Source organism: Solea solea, chromosome 2, assembly GCF_958295425.1.
Source record: "Solea solea chromosome 2, fSolSol10.1, whole genome shotgun sequence".
NCBI lineage: Eukaryota > Metazoa > Chordata > Actinopteri > Pleuronectiformes > Soleidae > Solea > Solea solea.
The window spans coordinates 31863677-31891277 of record NC_081135.1 but is presented as its reverse complement, the minus strand read 5'-3'; the positions used below and the strand labels follow the sequence as shown (position 1 = coordinate 31891277).

Genomic DNA, 27601 nt, shown 5'->3' with positions numbered 1-27601 from the left:
CGTACAATTATTCTTTTTTTTTACACTTAAGTAGAATCGTGCTGTTGCAATTCTGTGGGTATTGAAGGTTAAACTGCAGAAACATGGAAAGCAGGCATTATATTCAGTTGTTCTTTTAAAGAATGAAGGAAAATAATCATTTAAACAGATGATTTTTTATATTTCTGGAAAAGCATTTGGAACACAGTGAAATCATTTAACGGCACTATCGATGCACTAAAGGAAAATCTCATAATGGGAGGGGCCCTTAGATAATCTGGGTGCACAAGAGTTCAATGGACACTGTGCTGTTCCTGAAGTAACAGCAAAAAAACAAATGGAAAAGTGAAAAACCCATCAGCAAAACACAACGCACCACAAAAAATCGTTCATTGCTCTTTATCATCCTGCAATTTGGATGATTTGGACTTCTGAGCCGCCGTAGTTCACAGTATAATTGGAAAAACTGAAGATATATCACAGAGGGGAGGAACGTTTTCTGCCACAGGGTGGCAGTATAATACACGTGTCCAAATGAACAGTGTTCTTGATCATTTGAAGAGAAACATACAATGATAAACATGATAAACATGAGTTCATTAAACAGCTGTGACAGAGTGAGTCTCTGCAGGTTTTCCTGTTTTTCCTCTTCCTCTGTGACACAAATAGTGCGGGTGCACTTCTCTGCTGTCAAAGCAAGGATTAATACGGCCTTTTTTAAAAACTGTTTGTTTAGAGCGTTCCTGTGCTTTCACCTTCCAAACGAGGAAAACATGGTAAAGGTAAAAAGAACATAAATCAGGGGAGGTCTGTTTTTCTGTCTCACAATAAACACCAATAAGTTTACATTCTCTTTGAGTGCTAGAGAGAAAACAGAGAGACATTTTAAATGGGTCAGCAAGTTTTCATTCCTCAATATTACTTTTCCTTAACATTGAGAAGTGGCTGAATTATTCATACCTATGTTGTATTATTTTATGTGGGTTTTTTCCCCTCTTTTATAGAGTCAGTGCTGACAAGTGGAGCAATTGTGCACCTTTTTTTCTCTCATGTTGTTTCAGTTATCTGTCTTTCACATGACACAGTGTGATTCGCTTGGGATTTGCTGACAAACGCTCAACACAGGGCGGGTTTATGGTTTATAACCAATGGGGTTTTTTTCCGCTCTGACTTTCCTAAATCCTAGTCCTGGCATATTCCCCATGTGTCTCAGTGTGGTGCCATTTCACTGAGAGAAAATCCACTTCTCTCATGCCTCCAAAAACACAGGAAATATGTGTGTCTCAACAAAAAAAAGGATAAATTATACAAAAGGAAAAGGTGGAACATTGGGTAAAACATTTTGTTCTGTCTTGCAGATAAAAAAAAAAATACAGATTCCAACACATTCACATGTAAACGCTGGAAAAGTGTGTTATTATTACTACACAGACGCACAAACTTTCTCTTGGTTACTTTTCGTCTACAAGGGTGACTTTGTCCACTCGTGGGACGTCAGCGTCACATTTCAAGGAGACACAGTGTGACAGAGAGAAATACAGCCTCACTGGGTCTGACCTCACATACAAGTTTGGGCCAAAAGAAATAAGAACAATCTTTTTTTTTATATATATATATATATAAAAAAATATATATATCATAGTTTATAACACAGTTAAGAAATATGGCAAATCTGAAAAACCACAATACAATATTTCAGCTCCCCAGTATACTGCCTTCACTGCAGGAAACTTTCACAATATTAAATCAAAATTAGATTTATTGTAATTTTGCTGCGCACACACAACAGTAGTGCAGACAGACAAAAAGAAAAAGAATCTTTCCCCTTAGGATCCAATTTAAAAACACACATTCTTAGACAAAGTGTACACTGGCCAAAGTGCAAATATGGGATGTGGCGTAAAAAAAAATGTTTACAAAATATGTAAATGTAGTTCAAGAGACATAATTTAAGATATATTAAAAAAAATGAAAACATACATAGGTTAACAATAGTTTTCATTATGCCGCACTCTGGGCACGAGACAAAGAAAGGCTGAGTAAGACTTTATCACCTGAATAAATCACCTGAAACATTTATTGGCATTTTCATATAAGTGAATATGTTTAAGTTCAGCAGGAGTGGAATCAATACGTGAAAGAAATGACAGACACACAATCCAAATACAGTAGTATTAAAACACTGGAGTGATGGTAAATGATGCTGTTTAATACATGATTTAACTTATTTAACTACTTAACTGAAAGGGTTTGTTTTTTTTGCACTGGGAGCAAGAAATACTCACTTTATTAAGGGAAATATTCAAAAAATATTTTTTTTTTCTCCTCCATCGATTTGTTCTGCCTCCCAACATTTCTGCAGCTCACAAACTCACTATATACATACATTAAATCCTATTTAATCATTTTGAGTTGAACTTTAGCGCCTGTTTTCATATGTCACACTGCTTATTATTATTGTTATTTTATTTAAATAAGGTTACACATAAAGAGACATATATCATAACAGACAAACGTGTGTGTGTGTATTATAACTAAGAGCCATAGTAGTAATAATAATAATGATAATAATCAACAACATCATCTTTATAATGGAAGTGAGGAAATGAATAAGAGAAAAATAAATGAATAAAATAATATTAATAACAGAAGTATAATAAACTTTAAATATATATACACAGCCCTAATACTAACACTAATAATAATCAAAACCATAAGAAACCTCCAACAAATAATCATGAACAGAGCATAATTAAAAGCAAAAAAAAAATTATAATTAGCTTCCCGTCTCTTCGTTTGGAGGGAAAACACGATCTCAGACACAAAGTCACTCTCTAAATCTAAATATCTATCTAAATACCTGCAGTTTGACTTTGGCCGTGGTGACTGTCTTTGACAAGGACACACAGCTATTAGTCCCTGTTTGCGCACTGCTTGGACAATTTAGCTATTCAAATAGAGGCTGCTTACTGGGAAACAGCTCCTTAATGAAGAGACGGCCAGGTAATTTGCCATAAATCTATTCTTTCATCCCCGCTCCATCATAAATACACACTGGCTGTGTGTGTTCATGTAGAATCGCTCTCTCTGTACGGCTACGTTTAAAAAGGCACAGTTAAATACACAGTTCTCACACACACACACACACACACATATTATAATGTGCCGTGCAGGAAAGTGAGAGCAATTTTGGCCACGTAAATCAAAAAGGTCAAAATGCAAATGTCAGCTTTTTCCTGCTCCTCTTTTTTAATTATTCTGTCAAGTTCAAAGAGTCGTCATCGGGAAGGAGCTCCTCTGACAAAGGAAGGCCTGAGCTCCCAGATAAGCTCAATCAGTGTCTCCCCTTGACACTGTCTTCTCTATAGTCCTGTCCAACACACACACACACACACACACACACACACACGCTTAGCATCACCTCAAAATAAATTACCAGTACGAACGAAAGTGTAAGGCTCAGCAATAACCGTCCGCCTGGATATTAAGTCAATTAATTTCCTCAGTGGAGTGTCTTCTTGTTTACTGTTGTTAGAGACTGTGTCAAAAACACAGGATTAGAGTCCGGTGTTGTTGGTTGCGATCATGTCAGAGTCAGTAACTGCCAGTGAGGACGAGGACGAAACTCAATCAGGATCAATTTAACAACAAGGAGACAGACTGACTAAGTAACTGTCCACAGTGTGACCTTGTGTTTCATGGCTGTGTCAGGTTGGAATTAGGTCCAGCTCCCCCGCGACCCACAGGTGGACGATGAGACTGTCGAACTGACCTTAAGACCTGAATCTGTAGCAGTCCGTCCTGCTTCACCTCAATATGTTAGTGTCTTTCTCTCTGTTCTGTGAAATACGGATTTTTTTTCTTCTTATGATCCCATTCTCAGACAAGAGTTTATATTTGCAGAGAACTTTCATTCGTGGACCTGTCACTGGTGTTTTTGTCAGTGTGGAGCAAGGTTATTACGCAGTAGTTACCAAATAACCAAAACTAAAATTGAACAAAAACATTTTGGTTAACTGAAATAAAAACCCTAACCCTAAACCCAGGTGTTAACACTGAAAAAGTACTTTAAAGTTGTGGGGCCACGGACAAAATGTCCCCACAAAGATAGCTTTTTAAGGGTTTTTTTGACCTGACAAAGATATAAATACAAGTGCACGTGTGCGCACACTCACACACACACACAGTCTGGTTTCCATCACTTCAGAGGACATTGCATTGACTTACACTAACCTTAGCCATAATGTCCTAATCTTAATCCTGACCCTAACCATAATCTAACCCTGACCTCATTCTAACTTTAAAACATGTCTTCTACTTAAAATGTAGTCAAGTGCAAAAAAGTGTCCCCATAAGGAAGACAAGTCCCCATAATGTGACTGTGTAAACAGATTTAGGTCCCCACAACATGAGTAACACCTGGACCACACACACACACACACAGAGAGACACAAGGTCGCAGAGGTGCTCAGTGAATAACAGGAGTGTGGAGGAGGCGGCGGCAGCAGCGGCACAGACTGGTCTTAGCATGTGATTCGCCACATACATCAACTCTGTTGAGCAGAAAATTGAAATGGAAATGTGGGCCTTGAAAGTGCGGCGCCCATTTACTCGTGAACCAGAGCTAATGATTTGTCATTTCTCTCGCGCTGCCCTCGCTGTCACACTCGGCCTGTGCACCGGAGAAGCACCGAGCCTCACCGAGCCTCACCGAGCCTCACGGCTGCACGTGAACCTGTTCAAGGCCAGACTCAGCTCCACATTTGGACTGGACCATGTCCCTGTTTAACCCGCACTCATAAACACTAAAATATTGATATTACATTATTCCATAAATATTTATTAAACAGGCTTGAAAACTCATCTCTTTTCATTGGCCTTTGACACTGTTTTAAAAAAGCTAACAAAAGGTTTTGCGGGTTTAAAAGGGCGTGCAACCACGGCAACCATCCAGATTTTTTGAAAATTTCAACAGGAAGTGCCCTATAACTTCACCATACGATGACCGATCGCCTCAAAACTTCATGCGTGACACAAGAGACCGACCCCGAACACCTCGACGGACACAAACTTGACCCAACAGGAAGTCGGCCGTTTTGAATTTAGCCGCCATTTCACCATGAAACAGGAAGTGCCCTGTAACTTGGCATGCACAGTGACCAATCTGCTCGAAACTTCATATGCGAGACCAGGGGCCCTCCCTGAGCACGTCTGCATGCCGTGATCTGCACACAGGAAGTAGGTATTTAAAATCAGTTGTGCCCTGTTACTTGGTTTCATTGGCTGTTGATTTTATCCACGTTTTCATGTCTTTTCATTTATTTTAGTTGTTTTAAATGTATCGTATCGCCTCGCGTGAGCTTCTATGTCTTTTATTTATTATTCTGTACAGCACTTTGGTGCAGTGTGGCTGTTTTAAAGTGCTTTACAAATAAAGTTGGATGGGTTTGGATTGGAAGAACCCCATAAATGATCGATACTTGCATATACTGTATGATTTATTTAGATCAAACAGGTGCAGGAATAATTAGTTTGAAATTTTTTATTAAAAAAAGAAAAAGTAAAAAAAAAGAAAATGGTAATTTGATCTTGATTTGCAAGTCACAAACTCAAATCCAGGTTTGACTCGATCTGTCTTGTGTAGAGATTACAAGTTCTCACTGTGTGTGTGTGTGTGTGTGTGTGTGTGTGTGTAACTCCTGTGGCTTCAGTCGAAACACATGCAAAATAGGGTTATGTTAATTGTAGAATCTAATTTCCCTGCGGGTGTGAATATGAGCGTGAGCGTGCTTATTTCTGCATGTTCGCCCCTAGGTGAGTTTCAATCAACATGTTTTTCTGTGTATTTAAATATATATATACATATATATATATATATATATATATATATATATATATACACAACCTGAATGGTTGTATATATATAACCAAAATATATATAAAAAACCTGAATGGAAATAGAGACATTTTTTCAAAGTTTTTTTTACACTTGAGGGAGGTGGAAAAAAGTAAAAGTGAAATGAAACATTGGGCAAGAGGCAACACCACAAGATTCCTTGATGTAGAGGAAGAAACAAATAATACACTTTTCTTAGATTCAAATTTATAACACATTAATTAGGATGAGTGCACATGACACAAGGAAACCAGCTGGGACTGAACTTCAGATGCAACTGAAATCCATTGTAAAATATTAGTATTTTAATGAAATATAAAATGCTCCACATGCTTAAATACAAACAAATGTGAGGATGTTTAGCACAAATCATCTTTAGAACATCTCAAGCCTGAAATGTCGCTAAAAAAATAAGTGATAATATTAATGTTTACATCAGCAAGGCTGTTCAAACCCAGCAGACGTCGGTTGAATTATTGAAGAAAATAGAAAGTTTTCAAACATGTTTTAGTCTGGGCTGCCTTCGCCCTCGTGGCTGTTGTTGAATGAGTTGTGTTTTTTTTTCTTTTTTCATTTTCATTTTCTGAGCTTACATCGTGTCAGCCGGGCTCTGAGCAAAGCTTGATGTGTGATTAATTATTGATCTGATGAAATGATCTGCAGTGAAACTAAACAAGCACAAACACGGACGACCCCGTCGACTCTCCTCCATCTCTACAGAACATCTCGTGTTCAAGCTTCAGGAGTCACGACTGTTCTCCAAACTCAGAATGTGAAGATCGTTCAAAAAAAAGTAAAAGTTCATGTTTTCAGTTTTGTCCTACTGTTAAAGTTACAGCTGGTCAAGTTAACGCTGTGAAGGGTGAAGTGAGTTTTGGCTGAATTCATGATCTTTCAAATGAACTCATTAAAGATCTTTGCATGAGGAAACTGTTGTTGTTCCAGGTTAACATGTAGAATTTTTATATTTAGATTGTAAATCTTCATTAAAACTGCTCAAGTTTCTTTCAGCATCAACGCGGACCAAGATCTGAATTTTGACTCAAGTACACTATAAAACAGTAGTGTCAAACTGGTGGCCCGTGAGCCACATGTGGCCCCCCAAATTGATTACATGCGGCCCTAATATCATGCTATAATGAAAACAAGGCCCACGACCTCTTCCTCTAAGCCACAGCTGCCAGTGAGGTGTTATGATACTGATATTATACTGAACACATTGCCTGGCAAACAATATTTTTATTATAGTAATAATAACACATTTGGTTGTAATTATCGAATTATTAAACATGCGGAATGCAACATTAAATTACATACATGAGCTTGTTTGGTGTTTTAATTACAATTGTCGTTTTTTTCCCCTGTTTTTGATATTAATAGATTTATTTTTGCATCATATATACTGTATGTTTTTATTGTGAAGTTTTCAGCACAAAACAAAGACTTTTACTTTGAAATTGTGTGAATTATCATCACGGATGTCTTAATTGTGATATAACGAAACAGTTTTCTCACATTTTTTTCCCTCTTGATGTCATTTTACTTTGACATCACTGCTCTGAAACTTACCTGTATGAGGAGCTATAACAATCTGAAATAATAAACATTTCCTCGGGTAGGTTACAATCTTGCAGAGACTTTCAGGCTTGATTTCTCACAAAACTACTTTGAGGAGAGCCAATATTCCAATGGCCATGTCTTATTTTCAGATTTCCATGTGTTACATCATAATATACATCTCCAGATAATAATCTGTCCATTTTTGAGTTCTGCAGCTCAAAGACAAACGTGGCCAAAAACTTCTAGGAGTAGGTTGTTATCAGAAATGTTGAAACAATATCAATTCATCATGCAAACAGAAGAATAATTAGTCTTTAATAATTAGTCTTTATACGTTGAAAGTTGAATTTTTTGTAAATGTATAGTCCTGTCACTTCATCTTTCATTATTTATTACTACATTTTCCTCTTTTCTTGTTCAAAAAACTATTTTTCATCGATATTTACCTGCATATTACCTGGATTACAAAGTGACTGGTCACAAAATCAAGAGAAAATGTAAATGTGATGGTTTGACAGAGTGTGGACGTCCTTCAGTTTCACAAAAACAATAAAACTGTGTGGATTTCAAGCAGCTGAGGACATCAGTCACTGTCCACGCCGTCTTCTGTCCTCCTTTACCCAGGAAGATCTACATTTCACAACATCATCACACTGATAAGAAAGAATCCAAGCCGTGTGCAAAAGTAAACTAAGAACTCTTTTATTCTTTTTGTTCATTTTATATATCTATCTTTAGAGTTTTTATTCTTTTTTTTTTCTACACGAGTCCTTTAAAAGTTTGTCATCATGCTAGGTGCAGCTTCAGTGTTGGTAGTACATGCAAAGGTTTGTGGACTTTTGTTGTGTCAATTTTCACACATCGGACAACTGGGGGGGGGAGAAGAGGAGAGGAGGGAGAACGGGGGAGGCCCAGAGAGGACAAGTGTCTCTGGTGTCACCTAAACCCCCCCCAAAAAAACAAAAAAACATGAAACTCAAATAAAACCCGCTACAGTCTACAGCTGTAGGAGGAGGGAAGGAGGGAAGGAAGGAGGGAAGGAAGGAAGGGGAGTTCACCGAACAATGAGGATTCACAAAGGGGTTTAAGCAGAAGCACTTCAGTTCTTGCTGTGATAGATCCGATCCATAAACGGGGACGGGTTTTTTCATCATGACATCATCGGTTGACATCTTTAGTGCAGTCAAAGGTCAAAGGTCAAAGAAAAGTCGAGAAGCAGGTGCATTTTTCATATAGATACTGTACATACATACAGTAAATATATATATCAAAAAACCTCAGACAGCTTTGTGGAGGGAGTATAATCTAAGAGGAGGGGGGAAAATGGGGGGGGGGGAGGACTTGAGTTCACACTCCTGTGTGTGACGCAGTGACGTACTGTAAAAAGGGGAAACATCAGGAGTATTGCTCGGGACTTTGGTCTGGGTCTGTTCGTCAGGTGGCACTGGATCCCACTGGGGGTTTTTTTCCCCCCCTACCTTCAAGTTCATTCTCCTCAAATACTGACTCATACAACCACACAAAAGAAAAGAAAAATTAAAAGCAAATAAAAGTACATAGTAAATGACATCACACGTGCCAGCTGGTGGATGCCACTTTTAAGCTGAGGCACCTTAAAAATGCATATTATTTTTTTTTTTCCTTTTTAAACATGGGCGGCTACAGCTGTAATGAAGTCTCGTCACCAGCACCCCCCCTGCCCTCTCCCCACCCCCACACCTCCCGCAGTGTTCGTGCCATGCTTTTACGGTGCCCAGTGAGTCTCACACAGAACCACTAATACTTACTGAGGAACATCAACATCTTCCCCATTGCGACGACAGGGAGAAGATCGGGAAAACTGTGGCAGGACGTGACCGCACGGGGGAGTTTAGTCGCCGCCGCCGCCCCTTATATACACGCACGTGACTACTATACACGTGGCCCCGATAATTCAATTCTCTTTTTCGTCTTTGTATACACCGTTTGTTTTGTACAAATCGAGAGAGACGTACACTTTGTTCAGTGGATTTACAAACAGTAAAGGGTTGAGGAGGAACACTGGGATAGAAACACACATGGACATCATCATCTTTGGTGAAGATTCCACAGAGTATGCTCAAAGACGAGCGAGCACACACGCTCACACACACACACACACACGTTTCCTACAGTTCTGAATCAGGAAATCCACTGCAGTTACTCAGACGTTTGTTCCCATGTACACATTTTGCATTCGGAGAGCTGCGTCTCCTTGATCCATGGAACCGACATGTTTCTGGACTCGAGGACAGGACAGACATCACGTTGACATGTTTTGTTGTAGCCTCGGATAAGGGTCTATTAAGAGCAGCACGATACTGACTCTGCTCGTCTACTTGTTTACTAAGAGAATGTGGCGTCACGTGTGAATGGAGCTTCAATACTGACAATACTGTATGTGGCACTTTAGCACATACTCGGACTGTCACTTCAGGTCAAAAATGTGGATATTTGCTCAAACTTAGTGGGAATAATTGGAACTAAAACTTTAAAAACTATTTTGAGTTTAAAATATGCAGCCTAGAAGCACTTCAGACTGTTAAGTGGTCTGAGTGAAACTTGGCCTTAGAGCCTCGTTGAATCAGCCCCGAAGATTGTATATACATCCTTCCATATTCCAAAAAAAGAACTTTGACTTTTTTTAAATTTTGTGAAATATCATCACTGCAATATGATGATGGCATTAAATGTAATAATTTTGAGCTCATATTGCTCACGCACTGAACAGTTGACCAGATTAGATGCTCATTGTCTCTCAGGTCATTTGAGTTTGACACCCCTGACTTTAATTGTTCTCCTGAGTGGACACTCGGTATATCGGGTTCTACATTCTAACAAATAAATATCGTGTCACCTAAAAGTCGTTTGAAATTGTTGTTTTTTTAAAAAGTGACAGCCCTAGTACCTACACATCCAGTAGACCATGCCTTCTACTAATCATGGAATCATCGAGATGAGATCTGTCCGTTTATGTTGCCCCCCTATCTTCAAAATGCCCAATCTTTAAAAAGAAAAGAAAACAAAAAAACAAAGTAGTCCCTCCCCCCAACAACAACAACAACAACAACAACAGACAACAATTCACAAGAAAATCTAGAAAACAGAGACAGAGATTCAAAGCTGCCTGTGGAGGAAGATGCTGGCATTCATTCAAAAAAAATCATTCACTGATGGACGCGCATGAGCGCGCGGCTCTTCCACCGTGTTATCTGCTCTGCAGGCCTCCAACTTCAGTTCCCATGCAAAGCCATGGCTTAGATCAAGAAGAAAATACAACGTGCAGCACCTCCCGAAAAAGCCTGTCCCAGAGACCCAGGCGCAGGGAAGGAGTCAACATGACCCCCCCACCCAAAGTGTTCAAGTATGGAATGAGAGTGACATAAAATAACTTACAGGACAAACGCACAAATGAATGAATGAATGAATGGCTGCTGAATGGTTAAGTGAATATGAAAGATGTATAAATAATTAACCCCTTTGTCATCTGTCCTGCCCTACACTGCGTATTCTTTCCAGTCAGTGAATCAATCAGGGCGATAATATTTAATAGTTTTTTTCTCTGTAATACACGGGGGGGGGGGCAAACAACGCGTCGTCTCGTCCATGCAACGGACCAGATAACACACGTTAAATTATCTATCTATTTCTTTTCAATACTAGACTTACACCCTGAAGATTTAAGCATCTTTAAATTAATCTTTGTTGTATTAGTCTATATATATATATATATATATCTGTATGTATATATACTTTTAGTTGCATACACCACTGGTTTTACTGAACAAAAATCCCGTTTGTTTCTAGGCTACATTTCACCCTAGACTGGCTACAATCACTGATCAAGAAAACTATTATTTCCTCAACGTAAACAGCCCAGCGATGTAAAAAAAAAAAAAAAAAAAAAGATTCCAGTTTAAAACAGAAAAAAACAAACAGATGACAAGAAAAAAAAAAATCTAAATAAAAGGAGAATGAAGACGACACGGCGAGGCCCTCTGAGGAATGAGAATGAGGAGCGATGGACGATTGAGAGAACGTACGCACGTAGTTTTGTTTCCACGAGCACAAAGAGCACGTGCGCACCGACACGCGGGACAGAGGCGGGTGTCAGTGTGGGCTGGCTGTTAATGAGGGGGCTCTATTGTTTTCAGGCCTGGGTCAGGTGGAAAGAGTGTGTGGGGGGGTGGAGGGGGTTGGTGGTTTGGGAGTTGGGTTAGGAATCCCTCGCTGCCCTTGACTCCCTCAGGAGCTGAGGGTGAACTGGTCTTGCTCGCTAGGTTTTTTGACCCACGCCCCCAGGCCGGCCTTGTGGAAGGCCTTGATGAGCGCCAGCTTAGCAGAGTGGTACTCTGTGGCCGCCTGCTTGGCTTCATGGTAGGAGCTGGGCTTCAGCACCTTGATCCGCAAGATGGGTAACAGCTGAAAGGGACAGAGACGAAGAGTGAGTACAAAAAAAGAGGGGCCATTTTTTCAAGGCATTGAGACTGATGCACCTGAGACTTGATCTGCGCATTAAAAGGAAACACAAACAGTCTTGAATCCTCTCTTTGTCTGAATGCAGAGTGTTTCACCCTTAGTCCTCACGCGGCAAGGATCAGTGCTGCAGTTGCACTCTTGGTAAATTGCCTTGGGAACATATACTCAACTCCTTATATGGACATCCTGGAGGGGTGTGTTCATAGGTCACATTTTCAGGCTTTTTTTTCCATCTTCTTATGTGTTGTTGAGGAGTAGCAATAATTGTGCTGGTGTCACAAAATACAGTTTTTCTTTTCTTTTCGTCATAAAAATAAGCAAATATCACAAATTCAATTCGAGTACTTTTTGCTCAGGTGTGTTTATAGAGTTGGTGAAAATTAAAAAACATTTTTTTTTTCATCAGATTACCTAGAGGTTGTGCTAAAAAAAAGGACATAAGACACTCTATACTGCACATTCTTCTAGCCTCAGTATATACGTTTTGAAACGCTCCATGTTCTAAGGGTTAATAATTTTGTGTATTTCCCATTGATGCCTCAAAATGACGATTCTCCTGTGTCTATCTCCACCATGTGTTTGGCAACTGTGTTTGGAACCCAAACAGAACAGAGCAAAAAGGCTTTATTTTGTCTCCCTTAACAATTTGTGTTAACTGAAACACAAACAATTGTGAAACATAACAAATGTCTCTGATATTACAACTATTGTCAAATTAGTTCACACGACACTGATGAAGTTCGTCTGTCAGTATCGCAGAGTTGAGATTTTGTCAGCAATATTCCCCAGCTGCACACAGGAAGTGATTTGTTTGGTGTCAAGGCTGTAAACAAGTTGGAGTAATGTCGAAAAACACAAAAAAAAGTATTATTTTACTGCTTTCATTCAGCAGATTGACAAGATAAACGCATCTTGTCCCCACCCGCCCCTGCGCTGCTGTTGTATACACACAAACGCTCATCCTGAGCCACGAGTTCCATTTACCTTGCAGTGTAGGCGCACCCAGCGGCTGTAGAGGGCGTGCTTGCAGAGACGCGAAGCGCGGCCCATGTCGTCCTTGCCCGTGGTTGCATTGATCACCTCTAACGCCTGGTCGCCCACTGTCCAGTTCACACTGAAGTTGGGAGCTTTGCCCGGCTGCCTGGCCTCTGCGTTGCTTATACCTTAGATTAGGAATCAGAAACAGACAGAGTTGAGATGTGAGCACAAAAAGCAAACAACAACAAAAGAAAAACAGAATTCGGGTCACATGGTGGAGTAGTGGCCCAGTCCATCACAGGGCCACATATAGAGAAACAATCATCCAGTCTCATACTCACACCCACAGTCAATTTAGAGTGTCCAGTTTACCTAATCCCCAAATCTGCATGTTTTTGGACTGTGGGAGGAAATCGTAGAACCTGGAGAAAAACCACGCACACACAGGGAGAACATGCAAACTCCGTGCAGAAAGGCCCTTCAAATATCTAAAAAGTGTTGAGTAGTGGACCAATATAAGCCAAAATGTTTCTCACACTCCATTTTTTGTAAAGAAATTTACTCCAGGGGTTCTTGAGATACTATGTTCACAAAAACGGGACAGGACTGACATCACAAAAAAATAAAAGTCCCACACAAAACATGCAAACAAAAACAAAACTGGAATGAAAAGTTTATCAGCAAGAGCCCCCCCCAACATGATGTCAAGAGCCTGAAAACTTGGGAGACGTGTTTGTGTAGAAAGGATTGTGAAGAAAGTAGATGATCATCATCTTCCCGTCTACCCAAATGCTCACTTGCATGGATGTAGTATGAGGTACCCAAACACTGGAGCTCATTTCTTCACGACAGTTGCTCCCACCGCTCCAGTATCTTCAGAAAGCACTTTCTTTCTTTCTTTATTTTGCCAGTAATTTGGTGTTTCTCAGTGAAGACAAACAGTATCCTCCTCCCAGGAGGACAGAGCTGACTCTCATCCAGCACCAGCACATTATGAGGCTTAGGCCTCTGCTGTATTTCAAGCATAAATGGAAGATATATGGATGCCATAAATCCCTGTGTCTTGCCTTCTGTGTATATGTGTGTGTGTGTGTGCTTGTCTATTAAGCTCCTTGGTTCCATTTAGCAGCCCTGGTGGCAGAAGATGATTTAGAGGAGATGTGCTCCCCTCAGTGCTCCAGCATCACAGCCCTTCACCGCGAAAAACTCTCCAAAGCGGGAAAGGTTAATAACCCCCGGACTATTATATCCTTTACCCTAAACCACTAAAGAGCAACCAGTGAGGAGGAGCACGCAGAGCCGCGAGCAACATCCAGACTTCTGTCCGATGACGCCTCATGCTGCCCTTTTGGATGTGATCAAATTATTATTATACTCAGTGTGTTTAAATTGGATTACAGTGTTCTAGTAGTCTCAATGCTCTGCATTGCAGTATGTATGGAGCTTTGGCTCATAAATAACAGAGGAAACCAGCACATTGAAGAAGACCAGTGTTTATGCTCTGTCAGTTTAAAAAAAACTAAGTATGTTGAGGTTCATGGACGGTGGAAAGACATGGAACGGTTCCAACTGGCCGCCAGCTTAGTCGTTTTGGTCTGTGACCTAACAAGTCAACCAGGAAACACCTAATACTTGCAGTACAAGCTGAAATGGGGGCTCATCACCACCTCGTGAAGCGGAGGCAGACACCCTTTACTCAATAAATCCATTTAGCAAAAAAGAGCTCCTTTGGCTAATAGCATACAACCACGGTAACGGCGCTGTTCGTCTCGAGGCGGGTCAAAAAAGGTCTTAACGGAGTGCAAAGGAAATGAAACAATTAACCAAGAAATTATAATGAATCAAATAGACAACACATACATCACGTATATCTGTTGTCTTTATAAATGTATGTGCGAGAGATTGATGTTAGTTTTTGGAAAAACAGAAGAAGACCAAAACTGAATGTTATACTTCTTCATCAGTCAAGAGCAGAAAATCACGTCACAAACTTCCCCTCTGTTCTTAAATTATTGTTTTATAATGACCAATTATTTCAGGAGATGGTGAAGCCAAGCCATGGTGAAGTTGACCTTTGGCCTTCTGTACATACAATGTGATGTAATTCATTTTTTAGGCTGACACCACTAAACTCATATGATTTCAGTCGTGAGTGACACACCGTGAAGAAAGTGACTCAAGGCCCTGACGTCTCTGTGAGTAGCAGAGACGAAAGAAATGTAGCAACGCCAAAAAACTTCTGGTTTTTATGACCTTTTCAAAAGGTCAAGGCATTGCAGGAATTTTACAAAATGATTAATCTATTCAAACGTTTTAGGAGCCAGGTAAATGTCAGCTCGGGTAAAATAAAGTGGAAAAAACCTTTTTTGTTGGCATGGACTGAGCAGTGATGGGGATAAACATGTTCGCTTAGTTTTTCTTTTGCTATTGAGACAGATGAAGCAGAGAAACTCTGTGTTCTTGTTGTGCTTATATACAGTACCTTCATCTATTACCCAAAGATCTTTTCCATTATATAGTTCTAGTACGACTCGGCTCACCTCGACTAATTATTTTTTTTTTTTTACTTTTCCATTAGGGTTAGTACCTGGAGCTTTTTTTAGTATCTGCTGTTGGGAGGTTCCAATTGAGCTGAGCCGACACTTAAATCGGCCACCGATTGGTCAGAGAGTGTCGTCACTGGAAGAGTCATGAGCGCGACGTCCGAGACAAGAATCAAACTGCACACGCTGCCTGGGTTTATTCAAATTTCATGGCTGTAGCATTGTCAAAAAAGTGTTCAGTGAGTGAGTGAGTGAGTGAGTGAGTGAGTGAGTGAGTGAGTGAGTGAGTGAGTGCCTCTGCCCTGTTTTCCAAGATAACGTTCACTTTCAATATCTGGCAGTTATTCAACCATTTGGGAATTATGGAATTATGGTCTGTGATTAAACGGCCGTCCTGAGGTTCTACCGTAATGACAAGTATATGGGCGCAGAGCTCTATTTCTCTGCTTTGCAGTATCCATCCATCCATCTTGTATCACTTTATCATGAGGGTCGCGGGGGGCTGCAGTGCCAATCTCAGCCGACATAGGGCGAAAGACAGATCGCCAGTCCATAGTTTGTATAATGGAAAGGTGCCATAACTCATTTATAATTCTCTTCACTAATGAACTTTGTAAGACTAAAACTAAGCAATTTACAACACATTTCCCCCCATTTTTATACAGAGGCAATGTTTTTCATACAATATCCCTGTTAAAAAAAGAATACATATTACAACGCAGGTCCTCAAATCTCTTGTGAATTTCAAATGTCTGCAGAATCATCTGACACATGCACTGCAGATGAAAGTGGACTCTTTACCGCTGAGTAAAGGCCTGTTGAGCGTGAACTGCTGGGGCAGGTCCTCGATGTCGGCGATGCGCTGGTACATGGCCCGAGACAGGTGGTCAGCGTGGTACAGGCTGCCGAGGATGATGCTGGAGAAGTAGATTGGCTCTGCGAAGTAGCTCATCAGCGAGCCCTGGATGCCCACCACATTCCACCTGCAGCGGGGAAACAACCAGACGACACAGACCCTGAGAGAGTGGAGCATTGTCGGTACAAGTAGATGAATTTACCAATGCATTTTTTAAAAGGGTACTAATTCATAATTTATACTCTAAGAGTACAATTCAATATGGAATACATTAGGTCTAACGTAACGCTGCAGTGGTGAGGACTCATAGAAAATAATTGGGTCGAGTTTCAACCTACAGCCATTAAAGATGCAGTGCGTAACTTTTGGTTGTTGTTATTGATGTTGTTATTCTGCCTCTGTTCGGTCTACATGAACAGAAACAACATGATTTTTGTATGCTTCATCTGAAAACAGGTTCTGTCAATCAATAATATCAGACGTGACTGTGGGAGCGTTTGTGTGTATACAGCGACAGCACGGGGCGGGCAGGGACACAAAGGAAAATAATATAAATATTCAGTCAAACTGTTGAAAGACTGTGTTTTTTTGAGCTGTAGAATTAACTTCTCAAACTTGTCTCGAGCGCTTCTTTGTGTTTCAGTCAGACTGCTTTACTAGCACATGTTTGCGCTTGCGTAGCATTGTGTGAACTCATTTAACACTACCTTGAACGTAACAGACATTATTTAGTTTTAAAGTTACTCTCAGATCACTCGATTAACATTATGCCGAACGGTTTTTATAGAGCTATTGATCAATAACACCGTTAAGTTCAACCCCCCAAGACTTAACTCATGCTTCTAAACATCACGGACATCAATTCAGTCACATGTTTCTACAACACGTCCCCTGTGTGACAGACATGACAAAGAGAGGACGTCTCTTAGGCACCGGAAAAAGTTCAGAGAGACAGAAATATGATTACGTGGTTTTGTCCTTACACGGCATCACCGCAGCAGCTCATATAATATATACGAGGCTATAGGCAGCCACTGCAATCTAGCACAAACAATCCGACAGCAGTATACACTTCAACATATCCAATTTCATTTTCTAAAAACATCTGTGTATTTCTATGCTGTGTCATTAGCCTTCTCTCCCCAGTCATTTTCCCATTGACATGCTCTGTGAAGCGTTGTCTGCCCACCTCAATAGGGAGGGGAGGGGGAGACGAGGGGGACGAGGGGAGGGCTGTTGCAAAATGGAGGAGTCAGTAGGGAGAGAGAGGGAAATAAAGTGAGATTTAAGACAGAAAAAGCCACAGTTGGAGAGATACAGCAACTCCCACAAATCTCTCAGAACCTTTGTCTGCTCTGTATCATGTGGCATAATGAGCCTCATGCATCTTTTAAACAGGTCACTTGTATGTAAATATTACATACAGGAAAAAATATGTCCTAAAACAGCTCAAGCAAACATTACTAAAAACTCAAGGAAGTAATGCAATTGTTGGGGACTAGTTTCTCCTGTGGATGAATTCACATTTGAATGTTTATGTTCATGAAGGAACATCTTGGCTGAGAAGTGAAAAGAAATCAAACAAAGAAAGTAACACCTGTGTTTATGAGGGTTGGGTTCATTTGATATCAGAACCAGTACCTAATGGCACCTTTTTTGGTACTTTACTCTAAAAATAGAGTTTAATTTGTGAATAATCATTTCAATTTCAACCTGGGCTGAACAATGAATAAAAAATTGTATCAAAATCGCAATAACAACCTACTCCAATTCTCAAATCACAGCAGGCGCAACATTTCCTAAAGCCAAAATGTGTGTGAAATGACCATTTTAGATCAAATAATGTCCTGACCTATACAGATCATAAGAAAACATCTTTCTTTGTCACAGATCTGCACAAATACCAAATAGTAATCATTTATTCAAATGAAAATGAGAATTATCTAAATTTGTTCAGCCCTAAATTCAACACTAAGAGTTTTATTTAGATGTACCTGAATAAACAGGCCGGTGCATGTTTACATTCTCGGTGTCAGGGAGACGGCAACATAATCTCAGTGCAGGTTATAAACTGCCCTGACCTCTGTGGTTACCAAAACTTGGTGCCGATTGACTGAATGTGAATGAGCAGTTGGTAATGCTGATGTAATTCAGTCAGAACCACTAAAAGTACAGAGTTTGGTTCCCCGTGTTGAACTTTATCCTTTAAGAAACGGTTGCGAGTGCGATTGTGATGATGAGCTCATTTTCTCTTTCAATTCTGGTTGTTTGCGAGTGTGTGAAATTACCACCACAGCACAAGAACTATTAGGAATACGCTGGCGTAAGACCTCAGGCTACACAGGGAGCTCATTGTTTCTATATGCAATATTTTTTCCTCCGTGTGAAAAAGTGTGTGACGTCATGCGTCAAATGGAGGCAGGGCAAAATGAAATCTGGATTCATAGCTGCGAGCGGTGAAGAGCGCACGCTGAACACAGTCAAACAGCTCTGTAATATTTCCCGGCGTTTTTCCAGGCTCAGTGCAGAAAAAATGTGCGCACGTACACACACAACAGCACGAACAATCTAAAAAGAACTGTGAAGGACGCACACACACACACACACACAGTGTATATAAATCGAACAAACGTGTGTTTTCAGAAGCATTCAATCTCATTCCTGTCAGACATCTCTGCATTGTATTATTTGCCATTTTATTCAACATCATGCTTTTGTGCTTTCACACATAAACACTCGCACAAAAAAAACAAGGTCAGATCAATTCAGGAGGGCCCACGTGATCGTGTGTTAAATAACAAAAATATAAACAATGTGACAAGACCTATTAGGTCATGCTCATGTGTTTGCCACGAGCTCGCTCGGATCTGCAGGAACAGCGGGAACGAGAACTGGAAGTGCTTGTTCTCTGCCGAGCATGTCATCAAAGAAAAATAAGAAGAGGGAAAAACAGTGTGTCAGGATGGGAACACGGAGGGCGTGGTCAGAGTGTCCCAGTGTCAGCTGTATTCATTTAATAACCACTTACAATCACTGACACAGGAACAGAGGCAGGTGTAATAAGATAAAGACTCCTGACCTGGATAATAGCTGTGTCATGAGAAGAACGAGCACAAAGTCTTTGCGTGACCTCTTCGTGCACAAGTCGAACCCTTTAACACAGAGCGTATCGCCGAGTGCATTTTGCATGACCGTAATGCCGCGACGGTTTGCGCTATCGGGAAAATTGTAACTTTTTTTTCTTCATTTTAAATTGTTAATAATCTATTTTAACATGCAGTTAATTGCAAATAACTGCCAGATACTGAAAGCTATTCTGGAAAAATACTCACAGGACATTTTTCTGGCCCTTTTATGCTTGAAATAAGTCCAAAAAAAAAGTCTAGACGTGCATTTAATTCCTGTGACTCTGTCAACTTTGAAATAGTTCCTGTTGGGTTGCTTGTTGCATGGCCAGAAAACAGCCCACATGACTACATGAACGGTCTTCCAACCCATTTTGCCCTCTACTGACTTGGATCCCTCGGCTCCGAACAACCACACAAAATCTGAATCACTGGTACCATTACCTGACACGCTGAAATGGCAGAAAACCTCTCACACAGCGCAAACAGCGTCCGCTACACAGCAGACATCTCCCTCATCAAACACACGCTCGGCGTTCAATCACTCTGTGCGTTCAGGCAAGGTATTACGATCGGGGAGGAAGAGGAGAAGGGAAAGGGCTGGTGGGAAGAGTTATGGAGAAGTTTTATCGTTCATCACAGGGGAGGCGCGGCGTCGCCTTGAACATGGACAGAGACTAAAGACGCTATGATCTGCCTGCAAAAATGGCCTCGGGGGGGAACGGATCCATCAATTCAGCCTGTCCCTGACACTCCCCGGAGAAAACGATAGACTGGAAGTAACACAGGGAGGGAATAATGCAATCCATCGCAGTGCGAGTAAATAAAAGACATGACGTATCATGAAACATGGCCATTTATGCTTCGAGTATGAAGCTCGGGGGTTTCTGATTCAGTCACCAAATTATTATACTTCATTTTAAGGCCTCCATAAAACCACATGGACGTGTAAGACACAGTCAGATAAGATTTACTTTTGTTAATACCACACAAGAGGGGAAATTGAAATTGACACAGTAGTGCCATTAAATGAATGACGGGTGGAAACTACTGTAGACGTTACTATAATATTTCATTAAATGAGATTAACTTTCTGATTTCGGCTCACACTCTCTCCCATGTTGTGTAGAGTAATTTATTCATTAACCTGGACACAGAAATGCAGCAGGAAACTCATCAAAGTGTTCATCAGTTAAGAAACAATCCATTCCTCTTTTTTAATGATGTTGTTGTTGACAACTGACTCACCGACTCGGCGTGGGTGGCGGCGATGTTTACAACGCGACGGAGAGTTCGGATTGAAAACGCTAAACGGCCTACTCAGTAAACAATTCACCTTCAGTGTATAAATGAGTAATCGTTCCTGACGGCCTGTTCTCGCGCTAACAATACAAGGGAAAGGGGAAATTATTCAACAGCCCTTCTAATGAAATGAACTATCTCCTAAGTCACTCTCTCAACTATTCAGTGCTTGTCAGGACTTTCCTACATCTGCAGATTCCCAGGAGATTAAATGTGTCGTTTCAAGGGGATTTTGGGGGGCATGGAGGAACCAAATTGACCCCCACACAATATCAAAGCTTTTGGCACGAGGCCTCTTCTCTCTCTAGATATAAAGAGGTTTTAACAAAGATTGTTGCTGCTTAATATGATAATTGTAGTCACTCTCAGGTCAGGGGTTTCAGGCAACAATGTTATCCCTGTACAAAGACCCCTCCTATCCCCCCCTGGCTCTGTTAGCTCTGTGCTGTTGTGGTGCCCTTGGTTACACTATAAAGCAAATTGTACATTTTAACTTGTATTACTTGTATTATAAGTGGTTTTTGTTGTTGTTTTTTTATATCTTTGCACACAGCCAGTCTAGATATATCTTCCTATTAAGCTTAAGTTAAGCTAAGCTAAGCTAAGCTAACTGGCCTCAACAAATTCTGTGTTTCCATCACAGTACGGTTGGGTTTTTCGTACAGTTTAGAATGGTAAAGTCCTGGGTCAGGCTTGCTTTTCTTTTTCTTTCTTTATTTTAAAAAACACTTTATTTGTAAATGTTCCAATAATCATATAAAACAATCATATTTACTGTTTCACATAAAGGCTTGCTTTTCGACTGAGAACAGTACCTTTACTTGGTAGACTGGGTGTGGGCTGTGCACTTAGCGTGACGTGGTACCGGTGCGACGACAATGAACGACAACATTGAACGTGACACAGTGGACGACAATGGACGACATCCAGCTTTTGTTTCCTGCTAAGTTTGAGACTGTCAAGCTTTGCATTGGAAAAGACTGCGGGTGTTGATGAAACTCTACTCTGGTACCCCAAGGGAAAGGAACAGTTGGGACCAGTTATTTTGGTACTATTCCTAATGTAAACGCAAAAAAATACGTCAAGTACTGTACCAAACCGAAATGTTCCACTTAGTGAAAACACGACTATACCGACAGAGAGACAGTGGACTCAACTCAAGTGAAATTAACTTCAGTAGTTAATTATTTCCATTAAATAATAAACAGTAATGAAAACAACAAAGCAGCTGCCTGTGCATAAACATGAACTGATATACACATCAAAAGCAGAGTTGGCAGCACTCGTGGCTACAATCTGGACCCAATTACCTGGCGATCTTGTCACTGCATGACATTGTGAGTAACCGCTCTCCTTGCAGAACGCCATCCCAGGTCTGGATGGTGTTGCTGGACCTCACAGGGATCGTACCTTCCCCCGACTCGATTTTGGTCCTCAGCTGGCCCCGTGCTTTCCGGTTCGGATGTCTGTCTCCTTGGTCTGAGCGAGACACGGCATGGGAAAAAGAAAAGAGAAATAAGAAAGACGTTAACATAACAACACAATTCCCTATGCACTCAACCGTCTGCTATGTTACAGTACAGGGTACCGCCGTGTAAATATGCAAATATATTCAACAAATCTTCTCTATTTAAGAAAACAGAGATTATAAGAAAAGAAAAAAAATCTTCCACAAAAACATAACCTAATATTTTTTAGAATGTTATCAACGTTTTCTGCTGTTTCACTAGCACACGCCGTCTATTTAGCGACTAATTGAATGTGGCTGTTGTCTATTCAGTGTGTGGCGTGTAACGGAAAACACTTTGACAAGACTAAGAGGGAGGTTAATCAGACAGACAGATTGGGTTGGCTGGGCAGGAGAAAGACTGATAGGGACAGACAGAGAATGACAAAAAGCTCTAATTACTAGGGCCTTGTTCAAATGTGTCTGTAATGTGGATTTGGACACTGGAGTAAAATTATAATTGAATGAAACCAAGCAGAAGAGGGAAAACCTACAAATATAATCAAATCAAATAAGCCGCATTATGGACTATAATGAGACCCAAATTAAAAACACGCTGCAGCATGAGAAACAAATGAGGTGTCTGGCAGCGCGTGGACGGACCTTCCACTCCGGCCTCGTGTGGCGAGAAGATCCTGGCGTCTCCGCAGGGCGAGGTGCTGATGTAGAGGTGGAACTGAACATTGTCCTTTAACCTGTAGCCTCCCTTGTCACAGTGCATGAATATCGACTTCTGGTGTTCGTCCTTAATGTTGCTACGAGGACAAAAAAATTAAAAAAAAGGGCCAATTCAAGCCAAGGCTGACAAACACATCTAAACCTATACTGGCTTAAAAGACTGTTATGGACATATTAATTAAATTAGATACAGTAAACAGCAGTGTAAATACACTATATGGACAAAAGTATTTGGCCACACCTGTTAAGTACTGAATTCAGGTGTTTCAGTCAGGCTGTGGACTCAGAGTCTTATCTCCAATGAAGGACAATCTTAATGCTTCAGCATAACAAGACATTTTGGACAATGCTATGCATCCAACTTTGTGGAAACAGTTTGAGGAAGACTCTTTTTCTATCCCAACAGGAGGATAAAGACATGGTTTGACTTTGAGTTTGATGTGGAAGAACTTGACTGGCAATAGTTTCCGGGTCACAACAAAATAAACTACGCAAAAGTCTAAAAACAAATTCATTCACAGTCATTTTTTTTCCTGATTTCCGCTTATTTGCACATCCAGGCAACTGATCAATCTGTCGTTTTCCCTTTTCAATGATTGTCGATGTTTCCTTTCCCTATATGTAAATGGTTATTGGGAAACGGCTCGTTTTCCAATTTTGGTTTTATTTTCTTCAAAGGAAAATCCTTTGGCCGTCAAGTACACAGACCGTCAACCCCATCGAGCACCTTTGGGATGAACTGGAACAGAGATTTCGAGCCAGATCTTCTCCTTCCAACATCAGTGCCTGACCTCATGAACGCTCTACAGAACGTTCTCCAAGAACAATGAAATATATAGCTGGAAAAAGGTTGGTGTAATGGAATACTTTTGTCCATATAATGTTTTATATATAAGTTTTATTTATAAGTTTTTTTGATTAATACAACAAACCTCCCAACACAACATAACAAAACAGGTGTGATGCTGCACTGTGCTTATAGAAAACACACTCTATACTGTTGACTGACCTGAGGAAGAACTCCAGCTGAGTGTAGAGGTATCTGATGAGCGAGCGTCGGGCGATTATCTCGGCATGGCAGTCGTTGAGTGCCAGGCCACGGTCACTCATGTACTCACCATTGATGCATTTGGTTCCCGTGGAGACACAAATGACCTGTGCTTCCTTCACATCGGTCCCTGTTGAGTCCGAGACACAGAGCAACGACGCACTCGTCAATGGACGCAAAGTTTCCAAGCCTGTGCAAGCCTACATTTTTGACCTTGAGAGGTTGGGACTGCGATAACTTGCTTCCCTCATGTGCACAAGTCACTGGTGTTAACATTGCTGCTGAAATATAACAGCGGAGAAGGCACAATGCATTGTGCTATCATCATTATTATTATTATTAGGTAAGTGCAATGATTATTACAAGATGTACTGACACTGAAAGGAAGAAAACAATGATGCAACATATTATTTGGGTGGTTTTCCCCCTAAATTGAGGTGCATTTCATACTTGAAAAACTACTTAAATTGTGAGACCTACGTTGTATAGACGTTAGACACATTTATCCTGCTCATTAATGCATGTAAATGTACTCTATTTACTGAGAGTCCCTCTGGTGCTGACTCACACACAGAAATATTGTCATTTCAAAAGTAATGACCTTTTTTTTATAAACCTTTCATACACACAATGCAAATCAAACAATAGAGGATTAAAATCATAGATATACACCAGGAGGTTTTGGAGCTATTCATAACCATTACTACCTTTAATAGTTTGGCTCTTTATTAAATATATTTTTGGTAAGACCAAAACAAATACCTGTTAGTTAAAGGTTAGTAATAGTCATTAAAGTCATCATATGTTTTAATGTAAAAAAAAAAAAGGGCTGGAAAGTACAAAGATAAACAGGTAAGGGTCAAATAGAACAAATAGTAAACCATTTATATGTAAATGTACTTTAATTTAATCACAAATGACAGGACTGCACGTGTTCTACACATTACTATGCTATGTCCACTATGCTGTAAACTATATATATATATATACACATACACATTTATATACATATATATATACACACACATACATATATATATATATATATATATACACACACACATATACATATAGATATATATATAGATTATTAAGGAGAGGTTACTAGACTTAACACAACCCAACTCAGACATCGAGTGCCAGTGTAAACGCATTCCCACCCCATTTCTTCCCTTGAAGTCTACCTGTTGTCATGACGACCCCTGCTAGGACTTTCCGCCGCGCATGTGGGGAGGTGAAGTTGTCTGTCAGCTCACTGAACTTATCCACAACCAGGCGAGAGACGGCATCAGCCAGAACCTGGAATCACATACACACACAGACACACACAGACACGCACGCAACAGCAACACACACACACACACACATGCACCACGTGGGCACACAAACACAAGCCTGCGTCAGATATGTCAGTTTACAAAGCTTGTGTGATGTTATCCGCCCCTAGAGCACCATGTACCTGTCACAGTGTTCACATTCGGCTCCAAAACAAGAGTCAGACAGTTAAAAACAGCAACAATTGAAACTGGGTTCACCCCCTGAGGTACACCTTACTGTCTGTCAATGCAACGCAGTTTGAGTTTGACAGTTAGGATTTACCATCTGCCTCGTGAAAGCAATTAACACAGAGAAAAAAAAAGAAAAGTTTTTCCCCCATAATTTAGTGGAAACTCTTGGGGAACCTATAAAGACTGAACTGCACACGACTTTTGTTCTTGGACAGCCAGTTCTTATTGGTGGCTTTTTATCCACTGCTAATGTAATGGAAAACGATGATAACCAAGAGGAGAGATGACGGCTGGATGACCACAAATTAAAGAGATTAGTCCAGTATTACTTCCCTGCTACTTCTGAGTCACCCACTCGTAGCCAGATCATTTGACTTTGGAAGTACAAGGTCGCCGATGTGGTAGAAACTGATGTAAAACTCGACGCTTTCTCCACATTGGAGAAAACAAATGTGTAATAAATGTTAGTGTTAGGAGGAGAACTTATTGCCCTCTTTGCATGATTAGACATTGCCCATTGTTACACAACTTAAAGAGGGAGTGAGTAACTTTTATACATAAACAAAGCTCTACATGACTCTCCCGGTGTTTCTTAGTATGGTGGCGTTTGTTTTGGTGTGTCTGTGGAGACATTCCCTCACTAAAAACAGCACAATGTGCTACAAAGAATATTAAATGTGAAACAAAAGTTGTTTTCTGCAACTACATCCAACCTTTTTTGAATAAAAAAAAAAGGGCTGTACAAATTAAAGACCAATCAACAAATAATGAATCATGCACTTAAGGCATGCTAACATTACATTGGTGGTGCTTGATGAATAAATCAATGGACAAGTGTAAGGTTTTAAAGTAAAGGGTTTTTTTTTTTTAAAAAAGGGACAATGGATGGTATATTGGGCTGATCGGTTTCGCTCACTGTTATCACCTCTCACACACTGATGCGGCTTTGACAGTCACCACTACAGAGGCATAGTAGTCTCACACAAGTCTGTCACTCGTGCTGGTGGTTTACTTCAGTCAAAGTATGGCCGACGACTCCTGCAAGCTCTGTATTCTGAATTTTGCCAACATATATAAAAGGTAACAGCTTACCTGTGGTAGGTGGAGCTGTAATCCCTCTCTGGGTATGGGTTGCCGGGATGGTGTCTGGTCTAGCTGCATGTTGAAGAGAGCTGAAAGAGCGGCTTGTGCTGCCCGGGCTTTAGCCAGCTTCTTGTTGCGCCCTGAACCTTCAAACGTCTGTGCATCCACCGTTACTGACATTACAAAATTCTTGGCATGACTCTCCCCGCTCTCTGAGACAAAGTCATATTTGAGGCCTGGCCTGAGCTCATTGAGGATCATGACTGGATTTTTGCCACTGGAGGGCGAACTGAATGCCGATGGAGGGGGCAATGGGGCCTGGACGAGGGTGCTGCCAGGTGGTGTGGGCAGTGGGTACTCCCCTAGCGAGTTTAAGGAGCTGTTACCATTGGAGCCTAAATAGAAGGATTCTTCTGGTGCAGCCGGTGTCTCAAAGCCGTTGAAGAGCATGTCTGGGAAATCGGCCTGGTCAGATGTGAAATCTGTGTTCACCGTCAGTGTTCGACCCATGGCCAGGTGAGCCTCGGAAGCATTGGGGAACTGGACAAAAGAACGCAGTGCCTTCTCAGCTGCATTCAGTTTCGCCTTCTTCTTTGTTGGGCCCATGCCCTCAAACATCTGTCCATTGACCTCCACAGTCATGACAAAAACTGGTGCATGGACTGGTCCTGTTTGAGACAGCAGTTTGTACTGCAGACCTGGTTTGATTTCATTCAGCTGCATCAGAGCATTCTTGGGCAGAACTGGCCCGGGGGTTTTCTTGCGCTTCTTGGCCCGAAACTTGGAGTGTGTGTGTCCATTGTTTCCCTCTTCGAGGGGGCGTTTTCGGCTGCTCAGCCCGCTTCCATTGGGGAGCTGTTCAGCCACCTGCCCATCTTTGCAGGACACGTTGTCCAGGTTTCGGTTTTCCTTTACGTCGGTGCTGCTTGAACCTGCGGTGCCCAGAAAGAGTAACTTACAACGCCTTCGTTGCAGGATCTTGTAAATGCAAAATTTATAGATTCCTTTATCACTCTTTGGAACTGAACCAATGATTTGTGT

General features: G+C 40.8%; 1 protein-coding gene across 3 annotated transcripts in view; it reads right to left on the bottom strand.

The window, feature by feature from the left end:
• Positions 1 to 8121: 8121 nt before the first annotated feature.
• The window catches only part of adarb1b (adenosine deaminase RNA specific B1b), a 123534-nt gene continuing 104054 nt past the window's right edge, over positions 8122 to 27601 (bottom strand). For all 3 annotated transcript variants that reach the window (XM_058615917.1, XM_058615926.1, XM_058615908.1), the window contains 8 exons: positions 26570 to 27492; positions 25154 to 25268; positions 23931 to 24099; positions 22847 to 22998; positions 22047 to 22215; positions 16255 to 16436; positions 12917 to 13095; positions 8122 to 11875 (listed from right to left, as the gene is read on the bottom strand). In XM_058615917.1, the coding sequence (XP_058471900.1) occupies positions 11699 to 11875; positions 12917 to 13095; positions 16255 to 16436; positions 22047 to 22215; positions 22847 to 22998; positions 23931 to 24099; positions 25154 to 25268; positions 26570 to 27492 (2066 nt within the window). In that variant the 3' untranslated portion in view covers positions 8122 to 11698. The remainder of the gene's footprint in view (positions 11876 to 12916; positions 13096 to 16254; positions 16437 to 22046; positions 22216 to 22846; positions 22999 to 23930; positions 24100 to 25153; positions 25269 to 26569; positions 27493 to 27601) is intronic.